Source organism: Pseudorca crassidens, chromosome 3 (assembly GCF_039906515.1).
Source record: "Pseudorca crassidens isolate mPseCra1 chromosome 3, mPseCra1.hap1, whole genome shotgun sequence".
Lineage (NCBI taxonomy): Eukaryota > Metazoa > Chordata > Mammalia > Artiodactyla > Delphinidae > Pseudorca > Pseudorca crassidens.
The window spans coordinates 36,339,809-36,353,866 of NC_090298.1; the positions used below are offsets into that span (position 1 = coordinate 36,339,809).

The window sequence follows — 14,058 nt, forward strand, 5'->3', positions numbered from 1 at the left end:
CCGAATAGCCAAAGCAGTCTTGAGGAAAGAAAAACAGAGCTGGAGGAATCAGACTCCCTGACTTCAGACTATATTACAAAGCTACAGTAATCAAGACAGTATGGTACTGGCACAAAAACAGAAATATAGATCAATGGAACAGGATAGAAAGCCCAGAGATAAACCCACGCACCTATGGTCAACTAATCTATGACAAAGGAGACAAGGATATACAATGGAGAAAAGACAGTCTCTTCAATAAGTGGTGCTGGGAAAACTGGACAGCTACATGTAAAAAAATGAAATTAGGACACTCCCTAACACCACCCACAAAAATAAACTCAAAATGGATTAGAGACCTAAATGTAAGACTGGACACTATGAAACTCTTTGAGGAAAACATAGGGAGAACACTCTTTGACATAAATCACAGCAGGATCTTTTTTTATCCACGTCCTAGAGTAATGGAAATAAAAACAAATGGGACCTAATGAAACTTAAAAGCTTTTGCAAAGCAAAGGAAACTACAAAGAAGGGAAAAAGACAACCCTCAGATGGGAGAAAATATTTGCAAACGAATCAACGGACAAAGGATTAATCTCCAAAATATATCAACAGCTCATGCAGCTCAATATTAAAAAAAAAAAACCAATCAAAAATGGGCAGAAGACCTAAATAGACATTTCTCCAAAGAAGACACACAGATGGCCAAGAAGCACATGAAAAGCTGCTCAACAGCACTAATTATTAGAGAAATGCAAATCAAAACTACAATGAGGTATCACTTCACACAAATCAGAATGGCCATCATCAGAAAATCTACAAAAAATAAATGCTGGAGAGGGTGTGGAGAAAAGGGAACCCTCTTGCACTGTTGGTGGGAATGTAAATTGATACAGTCACTATGGAGAACAGTATGGAGGTTCCTTTAAAAACTAAAAATAGAACTACCATATGACCCAGCAATCCCACTACTGGGCATATACCCTGAGAAAACCATAATTCAAAAAGAGACAGTACCACAATGTTCATTGCAGCACTATTTACAATCGCCAGGACATGGAAGCAAGCTAAGTGTCCATCAACAGATGAATGGATAAAGAAGATGTGGCGTATATATACAATGGAATATTACTCAACCATAAAAAGAAATGAAATTCAGTTATTTGTAGTGGGGTGGATGGACCTAGAGTCTGTCATACAGAGTGAGGTAAGTCAGAAAGAGAAAAACAAATACCGTATGCTAACACATATATTTTGAATCTAAAAAAAAAAGTTCTGAAGAACCCTGGGGCAGGACAGGAATAAAGATGCAGACATAGAGAATGGACTTGAGGACACGGGGACAGGGAATAGTAAGCTGGGACGAAGTGAGAGAGTGGCATTGACATATATACACTATGAAATGTAAAATAGATAGCTAGTGGGAAGCAGCTGCATAGCACAGGGAGATCAGCACAGTGCTTTGTGACCACCTAGAGGGGTGGGATAGGGAGGGTGGGAGGGAGACGCAAGAGGGGTATGTGTATACATATAGCTGATTCATTTTGTAATACAACAGAAACTAACACAACATTGTAAAGCAATTATACTCCAGTAAAGATGTTAAAAGAAAATATAAGGATCAATACATGCACTATGCTATACTTTATGTACAGTATCTCATTTAATCCTAGAAATAGCCCTATGAGTTAGGGATTATTTTATAGAGGAGGAAACTGGGACTTAGAGAGACTAAGTAACTTCCCCACAGTGTGCAGTTATCAAGTGGCAGAGTTGGAATCTGATACTGGATCTGCCTGACTCTATGACTCATATTCTTAACATTACTGCTTAACAATGAATTAGGGAATAAATACAGTATACAGCCTAAATGTTTTTTAAGAATTACAGTAGAAATACTTAAATTCTAGATGAATGCATTTATAAATTACACTTTTCCTTTTTTGTTTTTGTTTCTAATTGAAGTACAGTTGATTTACAATGTTGTGTTAGCTTCAGGTATACAGGAAAGTGCTTCAGTTATACACATATATTTATTCATTTTCAGATTATTTTCCATTATAGGTTATTACAAGATAGTGAGTATAGTTCCCTTTGCTCTACAGTAGGTCTTTGTTGTCTATCTATTCAATATTTTCTATATAGTAGTGTGTATCTGTTAATCCCAAACTCCTAATTTATCCCTTCCTCCCCCACCTTTCCCCTTTGATAACCATAAGTTGGTTTTCTATGTCTGTGAGTCAATTTCTGTTTTGTAAATAAGATCATATCGTTTTCTTAAGATTTCACATATAAGTGATGTCACATATTTGCCTTTCTCTGTCTGACTTCACTTAGTATGATAATCTCTAGGTCCATCCATACTGCTGCAAATGACATATTCCATTGTGTGTGTATCTATCTATCTATCTATCTATCTATCTATCTATACACACACACACACACACACACACACACACACATATACATACACTGCATCTTCTTTACCCATTCTTCTGTCGATGGACATTTAGGTTGCTTCCACGTCTTGGCTATTGTAAATACTGCTACTATGAACACTGAGGTGCATATATCTTTTCAAATTAGAGTTTTCATCTTTTCTGGATATATGCCCAGGAGTGGGATTGCAGGATCATGTGGTAGCTCTATTTTTAGCTTTTAATGGAACCTTCATACTGTTCTCCATAGTGGCTACACAATTTACATTCTTACCAACAGCATATGAGCGTTCCCTTTTCTCCACATCATCACCAACATTTGTTATTCGTAATCTTTTTCATGATATTCATTCTAACAGGTGTGAGGTGATATCTCACTGTGGTTTTGATTTGCATTTCCCTGATGGTTAGCAATGTTGAGCATCTTTTCATGTGCCTGTTGGCCATCTGCATTTCCTCTTTGGAAAAGTGCCTATTCAGTTCTTCTGCTCATTTTTTGATTGGGTTTTTTGTTTTTTTGATATTGAGCTATATGAGCTATTGGTACACTTTCGAAATTAATCCCTTGTCAGTTGCATCGTTTGCAAATATTTTCTCTTATTCCATAGGTTGTTTTTTCATTTTGTTTATAATTTCCTTTGCTGTATGAAAGTTTTTAAGTTTAATTAGGTCCAATTTGTTTATCTGTGCTTTTATTTCCACTACTCTAGGAGACAGATCCCAAAAAATACTGGTATGATTTAATGGCAAAGAGTGTTCTGCCTATGTTTCCTCTATAAGTTTTATAGTATTTGGTCTTATATTTAGGTCTTTAATCCATTTTGGGTTTATTTTTGTATATGGTGTTAGAAAATGTTCTAATTTCATTCTTTCACATGTAGCTGTCAAGTTTTCCCAGCACCACTTACTGAAAAGACTGCCTTTTCTCCATTGTGTATTCTTGCCTCCTTTGTGGTAGATTAATTGAGCATAAGTGCATGGGTTTATTTCTGGGCTTGCTATCCTGTTCCATTGATCTATGTGTTTGTTTTTGTGTCAGTACCATACTGTTTTGATTACTGGAGTTTGCAGTATAGGCCGAAGTCATGGAGCCTGATGCCTCCAGCTCTGTTCTTCTTTCTCAAGACTCTTGGCTAATCGGGGTCTTTTGTGTTTCCAGACAAATTTTAAAATTATTTGTTCTAGTTATGTGAAAAATGCCATTGGTATTTTATAGGGATTGCATTGAATCTGTAGATTGCCTTGGATGGTATGGTCATTTTAACAATATTGATTTTGTAATCCAAGAACATGGCATATCTTTCCATCTGTTTGTGTCATCTTCAATTTATTTCATCAGGGTCTCATAATTTTCTGAGTACAGGTCTTTTGCCTCTTTAGTTATGTTTATTCCTAGGTATTTTATTCTTTTTGATGTGATGGTAAATGGAATTGTTTCTTTTTTCTGTTTTTTATATTTCATTGTTAGTGTATAGAAATGCAACATATTTCTGTATATTAATTTTGTATCCTGCAACTTTACTGAATTGACGAGGTTTAGTTCATTGAATTCATTGACGAGGTTTAGTAGTTTTCCGGTGGCATGTTTAGGAATTTCTATGTATAGTATCATGTCATCTGCAAACACTGACAGCTTTACTTCTTTCCAATTTGGATTCCTTTTATTTCCTTTTCTTCTCTGATTGCTGTGGTTAGGATTTCCAAAACTATGTTGAATAAAAGTAGCAAGAGTGGACATCCTTGTCTTGTTCCTGATCTTAAAGGAAATGCTTTCAGCTTTTCAGCATTGACTATGATGTTAGCTGTGGGTTTGTCATATATGGCCTTTATTATGTTGAGGTATGTTCCCTCTATGCCCACTTTCTGGAGAATTTTTTAATAATATATATAGAATTTTATCAAAAGCTTATTCTGCATCTATTGAGATGATCATATGGTTATTTTTCAGTTTGTTAATGTGGTGTATCACACTGATTGATTTGTGGATACTGAAAAATCATTGCATCCCTAGGATAAATCCACTTGATCATGGTGTATGGTCCTTTTAATGTATTGTTGGAGTCAGTTTGCTAGTATTTTGTTGATGATTTTTGCATCTATGTTCATCAGTGATACTGGCCTGTAATTTTTTTGTGTGTGTGGTATCTGTGTCTGGTTTTGGTATCAGGGTGATGGTGGCCTCATAGAATAAGTTTGGAAGTATTCTTTCCTCTGCAATTTTTTGGAACAGTTTCAGAAGGATAGGTGTTAACTTTTCTCTATTTGTTTGGTAGAATTAACCTGTGAAGCCAACTAATCCTGGACTTTTGTTTGTTGGGAGTTTTTTTTTTTTAATTTATTAATTAATTTATTTAGGCTGCGCCGGGTCATAGTCGTGGCACACAGGGTCTTCGCTGCAGCATGGGGGATCTTTAGTTGTGGCATGTGGGATCTTTTAATTGTGGCATGCAGGCTCGGGCTTCTTAGTTGTGGCATGAGGCCTTCTTAGTTGTGGCATGTGGCCTTCTTAGTTGCAGCATGCGGACTCTTAGTTGCGGCATGCAGACTTAGTTGCAGCATGCGAACTTTTAGTTGTGGCATGCATGTGGGATCTAGTTCCCCTACTAGAGATCGAACCCGGGTCCCCTGCATTGGGAGCGTGGAGACTTACCCACTGGACCACGAGGGAAGTCCCTTGTTGGGAGTTTTAAAATTACTGATTAAATTTCAGTACTGGTGATTAGTCTGTTCATATTTTCTGTTTCTTCCTGGTTCAGTCTTGGGAGACTGTACCTATCCAAGAATTTGTCCATCTCTTAGAGGTTGTCCATTTTATTTGCATATAGTTCCTCATAGTAGTCTCTTATGATCCTTTGTATTTCTGTTGTGTCGGTTGTAACTTCTCATTTTTCATTTCTAATTTTATTGATTTGGGCCCTCTCTTTTTTTCTTGATGAGTCTGGCTAAAGGTTTATCAATTTTGTTTACGTTTTCAAAGAACCAGCTTTTAGTTTCATTGATCGTTTCTATTGTTTTCTTCATGTCTATTTCATTGATTTCTGCTCTGATCTTTATGATTTCTTTCCTTCTACTAACTTTGGGTTTTGTTTTTCCTTCTTTCTCTAGTTCCTTTAGGTGTAAAGTTAGGTTATTTATGAGATTTTTCTTGTTTCTGAAGGTAAGCTTATATTGCTATAAACATCCCTCTTAGAACTGCTTTTACTGCATCCCATAAGTTTTGGCTCATCATGTTTTTGTTATCATTTGTTTCTAGGTATTGTTTGATTTCCTCTATTTCTTTAGTGATTCATTTGTTGTTTAGTAGCATACTGTTTAGCCTCCACATGTTGTTTCTTGCAGTTTTTTTTCCTTGTAGTTGATTTCTAGTCTCACAGTGTTTTGGTTGGAAAAGATGCTTAATATGATTTCAGTTTCCTTAAATTTACCGAGGCTTGTTTTGTGGCCTAGCATGTGATCTGTCCTGGAGAATGTTCCAACTTGAAAAGAATGTGTATTCTGCTGCTTTCGGATGGAATGCTCTCTATATATCAATTAAGTTCATTTGGTCTAACGTGTTATCTAAGGCTTGTGTTTCCTTATTGATTTCTGTCTGGACGATTTGTCCATTGATGTAAGTGGGGTGTTAAAGTCCCCTACTATTAGTTTGTTATTGTTGATTTCTCCTTTTGTAGCTGTTAATATTTGCCTTATATATTGAGGTGCTTCTAAGTTGGGTGCATATATTTATAATTGTTATATCTTCTTCTTGGATTCATCCCTTGATCATTGTGTAGTGTCCTTCTTCGTCTCTGTTAACAGTCTTTATTTTAATGTCCATTTTGTTTGATATAAGTATTGCTATTCTGGTTTTCTTTTGATTTCTATTTGCATGGAATACCCTTTTCTATACTCTTGCTTTCAGTCTGTATGTGTCTCTGGATCTGAAGTGAGTCACTTGTAGGCAGAATATATATGGGTCTTATTTTCGTATCCATTCAGCCACTCTATGTCTTTTGTTTGGAGCATTTAGTCCATTTACATTTCCGGTAATTATCTATATGTATGTTCTTATTCTCATTTTGTTAATTGTTTTGGATTTGTTTTTGTATGTGTTTTCCCCCCTTTCTTCTTTCGTTCTCTTGTGATTTGATGACTATCTTTGGTGTTATGTCTGGATTCCTTTTTCTTTTTGTGTGTATATCTATTAGAGATTTTTGGTTTGCAATTACCATGAGGTTTTTGTAAGAGTCTCTCTCTCTCTCTCTCTCTCCATATATATATATATATATATATATATGTATGTATGTATATATATGATTGTTTTAAGTTGTTGATCTCTTAATTTCAAATGCATTTTAGATACCCTGCATTTGTACTCTCCTGCCCTCACAATTACTGCTTTTGATGTCATATTTTACATCTAATTGTTCTGTGTATCTCTTAACCGCTTATTGTGGATACAGATGATTTTTACTACTTTTGTCTTTTAACCTCCCTACTAGCTTTGTGTTTGGATGATTTCCTACCTTTACTGTAGGTTTGCCTTTACCATGAGTTTTTCCTTTCATAATTTTCTTGTTGCTAGTTGCAGACTTTCCTTTTTGGCCTAGAGAATTTCCTTTAACATTTGTTGTAAAGCTGGGTTGGTGGTGCTGAATTCTTTTAGCTTTTGCTTGTCTATAAAGCTTTTGCTTTCTCCCTGAAATCTGAACAAGAGCCTTGCTGGGTGGAGTGTTCTTGGTTGTAGGTTTTCCCCTTTCATCACTTTAAATATATCCTGCCACTCCCTTCTGGCCTGCAGAGTTTTCTGCTGAAAAATCAGCTGATAGCCTTACGGGAGTTCCCATGTATGTTATTTGTTGCTTTTCCCTTGCTACTTTTAATATTCTCTCTTTATCTTTAATTTTTGTCATTTTGATTACAGTGTGTCTTGGTGTCTTCCTCTTTGGGTTAATCCTGCATGGGACTCTGCAATTCCTGGACTTGGGTAACTATTTCTTTTCCCACGTTAGGGAAGTTTTCAGCTGTTATCTCTTCAATATTTTCTCAGGCCCTTTGTCTCTCTCTTCCCCTTCCAGGACCACTACAATGTGAATATTAGTGCATTTGATGTTGTCCCAGAGGTCTCTTAAACTGTCCTTATTTCTTTTCATTCTTTTTTTCTGTTCAGCAGCAGTGATTTTCAGTATTCTGTCTTTCAGCTCACTGATCCATTCTTCTGTATCATTTAGTCTACTATTGATCCCTTCTAGTGCATTTTTCATTTCAGTTATTGTATCCTTCATTTCTGTTTGGTTTTTCTTTATATTTTCTAACTCTTTGTTAAAAACTTCTAACTTTTCACTCTGTGCATCCATTCTCCTCCTGAGTTCTTTGATCACCTTTACAATCATTACTCTGAACTTTCTCAGGTAGATAGCCTACTCCACTTCACTTAGTTCTTCTGGGTTTTTATCTTGTTCCTTCGTCTGAAACATATTCCTCTGCTGCTTCATTCTGTCATAGGTTGCTATTTGCATTTTTGTGTATGTGGTAGGTTAGTTACATTTCTCAACTTTGGAGAAGTAGCCTTTTGTAGGAGACATCCTATGCATCCCAGCAGTGCACTCCCCTCTCATCACCCAAGCTATATGGTCTAGGGGTCCCCCTAAGAGGGCTGTGTGGGTCCTTCTTTTGTGTTGGGCTATGTGGGTGGCCTGGTAGGCTTGGCTGGCTCTTAGTCCAGTTGGTTGCCAGGCCCTGTCTTGTGTGGATGCTGCTGGCTGCTGTTTAGCGGGGCCTGGTCATGAGGCAGCTGGCTGCAGAACTCTATGGTGGGGCCTGGTCATGAGGCAGCTGGCTGCAGAACTCCATGGGGCCCTGCGGCTAGTGTTGGCTTACTGCTGAGCGGAGTCAGGGTCCTGAAGACACTGGGGCTATTGCCTACCCACTGGCAGGTGAAGCTGGATCCTGGGGTTAGTGCTGGACTACTGGCAGGCAGAGCTCGTTCCTGGTCTGACTGCAGGGCCCAGGGATCCCAAAGCGTGTTTCGAATCACTGGCTGGTGGGGGGCAGTTCCTGACACAGTTGGGTATAGTGTGTGGAGTGTCCCAAAGATTGCGTTGGCATGCTAATGGGCAGGGGCAGGGCCCAGCTTGTCTCAGGGTCAGGTCTGGCTTGCTGTTGGCAGGCTTGGTCTGCAGCCTGAAGGACCGTATTTTTCTGCTACTGGCGTGTGCCCCCTGGTGGGTGAGGCTAGTCTAGAGACTAGTATAGGCTTCCTGGTGGGAAGGGCTGGTGCCTGCCCACTGGTGGCTAGAGGTGGGTCTTGGCTCTCTGGTGGGAAGGGCCATGTCTAGCGGTGTGTCTGGGTCAGAAATCTTTAGGCAGACTTTCTGCTAATGGGTGGGGCTATTCCCCACCCAGTTAGTTGTTTGGCCTGAGGCATCATTGGCGCCTACAGGCTGTTGGGTGGGGCCAGGTTTTGGCACTAATGAGCTAAGATGGCAGCCCCCAGCAGCAGTATTTACACATTTGAATATTTCCCAATATCTCTGCCACCAATGTCTATGTCTCCAGGTTGCGCCATAGCTGCCCCGTCTCTCCAGGAGACTCTCCAAGACCAGCAAGTAGGTTTGGCCCAGGCTCCTATCAAATTAACGTTTTTGCTCTGGGTCCCAGTGCACATGAGATTTTGTGTGCACCCTTTAAGCGTGAAGTCTCTTTCCCCCAGTCTTGTGAGGCTCCTGCAATTAAACCCTGCTGGCATCAAAGCCAAATGCTCTGGGGGCTTGTCTTCCTGGTGCCAGACCTCCAGGCTAGGAAGCCTGCCATGGGGTTCAGAACTCTTACTCCTGTGGGAGAACCTCTGCAGTATAACTGTTCTCCAGTTTGTGGTTCACCCACCCAGGGGGTATGGGATTTGATTGTATCACGAGTCTGCCCCTCCTGCCCATCTCGTTGTGGTTCCTTCTGTATGTCTTTAGCTGTAGAGGATCTTTTCTGGTAAGTTCCAGTCTTTTTCGTTGATGGTTGTTCTGCAGATAGTTGTGATTTTGGTGTGCTCGTGAGAGGAGGTGAGCTCAGGATCTTTCTACTCCACCATCTTGGCAGTTCTCCTAAATCACACTTTTTACCAACTATTTGCCAGGGTGTGTCACTTAACATACTCATTTAATCCTCACAACAACCCTATGAGGGAAGTAACGTTACAATCCACATTTTAGAGATGACAAAATTGAGACTTAAGGAAGAAAAGTGCTCTGCTGAGACCATATACTAGGATTTAAACTCTGGTCTTCTGATTCCAATCTTAAACAGCAATGTTATGCTGCCTCTACTTATAGCAAAAAAAAAAAAAAGTTAAAATTTGTCTTTAATCAGGAATTACTGATTCCTTACTGATTAAATTTCTAAATAAGTGAGACAACCTCTGAGAAGTACCTGGTGCGGGACTTGACACATACTGGGAAGAACAAAAGATCATTTCTTATTCATTCAACACATGTTTACTGAACACCTACTAGGTAAGCCAGACAGTGTTCTAGCCAGTGGTGAACAAAGCTAAGTCCTTGCTCTACAAGTTTGTATTTCTTTCCTGATATGTTTATAGATTATAACTACACAAACAGTAGGTAAATCTGTTGACACTTAGAAAATATTATCTGAACTGCCATTTTAGGCTTAAATACTAATAGGTCACTGTATAAGCTATACTAATAGGTCACTGTGTAAGCTATACCCCTAAAGCCTCAATGAAATTCCTCAATTTCTCCACCAGGGACTGTGTCCTGATCAGCCTGCTGAAATGCACACCTTGGCCTCAAGAGGGACTTGAGGAATGAATGAATCCATTATAGTCATTCCCCAGGCCTAGGAATCATCTTAAAGCTATTCAGCTGTTATGGAGCACATAGGCACGCTTCATATTAACTGTAAAACATGAAGAATAGGGGAAAATTTTAAGTGTTGTCCTAAAGAAAGAACCTTGATACAAAAAGGACTAGGATGGCCTTGAGAATGACCCCCATTACTTTAAAGCAGTTAGCTAATCTTTCCTTCAAGACTTGGGTAACGGATAAACAACAATATCCTATTTATAGCACAGGGAACTCTATTCAATATCCTATGATAAACCATAATGGAAAAAAATATTAGAAAAAAAGAATGTGTATATACATGTAACTGAACCACTTTGCTGTACAGCAGAAATTAACACAACATTGTAAATTAACTATACTTCAATTAAAAAAAAAAAAAAGACTTGACTAAACACATCCTCTGTAAAGCCAGAATGGAACTTCTTCGGTACAATTAGTGAGCCCTTGCTCTGGGTGCCTCCATGGCACTTTGTGATGCCATATAATGTGGTCAGCAACATGTCTGTGCCCTCAGGGAAGTACTCGGTGCTCAAAAAAGTTGGAAGAATGGGCTTTCCTGTTTCAAAATAAGGCTAATCTTCTCTAGCTCTAAGTAGAATGATGCTGTGAAGATAAATAAAATGATGTTAAAAAAAATGAAAGAGCAGAAAAATTAAACATATAGGTTTCTTACCTTTAAAGATAGGGATCCAGCTAGAAAAAAGTGGTCTATATCAATAACAGAGGCTAAAAATCCAGCTAAGACGATTTCTCCAATGTCAGTCTTCTTCTTGATTCCAATGACTATTGCCCATGACCACATGCCAATCACGCAATGTACTGAATTATCTGAGAGTGCACGAAGCCAGTCATTTCGTTGAATTATGGAAAACTGAAGAAGTCTGTCAGCTACTAGGCAGAAAATGCCCAGACCAAGGCTGGAAATAAGAGATTCAGTGCTACAAGACTGGAGTAAAGCATGGGTCTTCTCAGTCTCAGATGCCATCACAAATGGTATGTCATGCTAAAAGCCATCAGGAAACAAACAGCTTATTCTTGTTTACATTCCCAGTCATCCTAAAATAGAAAGCAGAGAAAATGAAGATTATGGGCTGCCATTATAATATATAACCAAAACAATATCGAGAATAATTTTACAAGTATAAAACCAAGTTGTAAAAACTGGTATTTCTTTTTTTCTTTAACTGTTATCAGTAATTTCATTTTATTTTTTCCAGCTTTATTGAGATATAAATGGTACATAGCACTGTGTAAGTTTATCTTACACAACATGATGATTTGATATACATATGTATTGTGAAATGATTACCACAATAAGGTTACTTAACACATTCATGACTTTACATGGTTACCTTTGTGTGAGTGTGATGAGAACACTTACGATATACTCTTAGCAACTTTCATATTAAAAGAAATGGTATTTCTTACATTTATATATAGTATGCCATGTGGCCCAAAGAGAACAGATTAGCTTTGTAGGAACAACAGTTTAGATCGTAGCATGTATCAAGGGAAATTTAAGAAAGCCCACTGACTAATCTACTACTTTGAGGTCATCAAATAGTTCTTTCTTTCAGCAATGTGTACTACACAGCAGTGGGGATCCATTGCGTCTGTGTACCCAGCAACTGCTTTCCATACTTTTTCTGATAACAGCATCCACTTCCCTTGGGAAAACTGCTCATCAAAATACCCAAACTCTGGAGCTGACCAATTAGAATTCCCTGTATCCCTTATTAATAGTAGTGATTAACAAGCAATTACTAATTAGTAATAATTTTATAGTAGTGATTAGTAGTGATTACTCTGCTTATGAAGGTGACCCCAGCTGGGCCAATCAGACTCCCTTTCAGAATTTTCCCTAGTGGAGCTGATGGGGAAAGTTCTTTTTCTTCTTACAGACCATGGACTCCACTACATGAGACAGCCTAGGAAAAAAGAATCATATAAGGACATTAAGTCCTCAGGTCCAATCTCTAAGGTTCTCAGAGCTGCCCTGGTTCCTGCAGCTCACTTTTCACCTTCCATGAGCTACCTCAGGATTTTCCCAATAAGCCCCCTTTTCCTTTCTGTTACCTCTAACCAAAGAACCTTAACTGACATAAAAAGGCAATCATAATTCTGAGTGCTTGCCTGGCATAGAATATTGAAATCATTTATCTAGTTAAAGTTATCAATGTTGTGTGATACCTGAAGTTTTTGTATTGTTTTGTTTTAGTTCTGAGACTTAAAGAATAACTAAATGATTTATTGAGAATGATTCAACCTCCATTCTGTAATAAAAACTATGCATAGCTCATTGTATATATTCTAAAATTTATAGGGAAATGCAAAAGACCTAGAATAGGAAAACACCTTTAAAAAAGAACTAAGTTGAAGGACTTACACCATCTGATTTCAAGTCTATTATAAAGCTACAGTAATGAAGAATGTGGTATCGTTATGAAGATGGACAAATATGTCAATGCAACAGAATAGAGAGTGGGATCACAAATAGATCCACACATAATGGTCAATTGATTATTTGACAAACATGCGAAGGAAAGTCAATGGAGCAAAGATATTCCTTTCAACAAATGGTGCTGGAACAACTGGATAGCCATATGCAAAAATAATGAACCTCAATCCATACCTTCCTCCCTATACAAAAATTAACTCAAAATGGATCACAGACCTAAAAGTAAAACAAAACTGTAAAACTTCTGGAAGAAAACACAGGAGAATATTTTTGTCCTTGGGTTATACAAAGAGTTCTTAGTGTCAGTATCAAAAGCTCCATCTGTTTTAAAAAGTTGATATACTGAATTTCATCAAAGTTAAGAACTTCTGCTCTTTGAAAGACAATGTTAAGAGAATGAAAAGACAAGACACAGACTGGGAGAAAATATTTGCATATCTCATATTTGATAAAGGATTTGTACACAGAGCAAAGAATTCTCAAAGCATGATAACAGAAAAACAGACTGATACAAAGTTGGGTGAAAGATCTGAAAAGGTACTTTACAACGATGATATACAGGTGGTCAAGAAGCACATGAAATATGTTCAATATCATTCATGATTAGGGAAATGGAAACTAAAACCACAATGAGATTCCAAACATAACTATTAGAACTGCTAAAATTTAAGACAGACCATTCCAAATGTTGACAAGATGTGGAGCAACCAGAACTCTCATACACTGCTGGTGGAAATGTAAAATGATACAACTTTCCAGTTTCTGAAAAAGTTGAACATACTCCTACCATATGACTCAGTCATTCTATTCCTAGGTATTTACCTATGAGAAATGAGAGCAAACATCTGCACAAAGACTTGCACATCAAAGACGTGCACATCAATGCTCATAGCAGCTTTCTTTACATTAGCTCCAAGCTGGAAACAACCCAACTGGATAAACAAAATGTGGAAAAAAAGAAATAAAAAGAAACCAAAACGTGAATCATACAAAAACATGAATGAACCTTAAAATAACACTAAACCAGACCAAAAAAAAAAAGATTACATAGTCAAAACCCATAGAACTGTATAACACAAAGAATGAACCCTAATGTAAACTATGGACTTTAGTCAATAATAATGTATCAATATTGGTTCATTAATTGTAACAAATGTGCCACACTCATGCAAAAAGTTAATAGGGAGAGATGTGTGCAGAGGTAGAAGGAATATATGGGAACACGCTCTACTCTGCTCCATTTTCCCATAAACCTAAAACTACTATAAAAAAAAAAAGGTCTATTTTTAAAAAGTAAATAATTGAAGCAAGTATGTGAAAATGTTATAATTGTTAAATTTAG

The 14,058-nt window shown here is 37.7% G+C and overlaps 1 protein-coding gene and 1 long non-coding RNA gene across 5 annotated transcripts in view; one reads left to right on the forward strand and one right to left on the reverse strand.

The window, feature by feature from the left end:
- LOC137221262 (uncharacterized) overlaps window positions 1–14,058 on the forward strand; it is an 87,675-nt gene that overhangs the window by 33,342 nt on the left and 40,275 nt on the right. The gene's annotated exons all lie outside the window — the stretch shown is intronic.
- Window positions 1–14,058, reverse strand: part of TMEM267 (transmembrane protein 267) — a 31,263-nt gene that overhangs the window by 7,764 nt on the left and 9,441 nt on the right. For 2 of the 3 annotated variants that reach the window (XM_067730635.1, XM_067730633.1), the window contains exon 2: window positions 10,932–11,314. In XM_067730635.1, the coding sequence (XP_067586736.1) occupies window positions 10,932–11,243 (312 nt within the window). In that variant the 5' untranslated portion in view covers window positions 11,244–11,314. Of the gene's footprint in view, window positions 1–10,931; window positions 11,315–12,063; window positions 14,043–14,058 lie in introns of those variants that run through there. The other variant, XM_067730636.1, reaches the window with a different exon arrangement.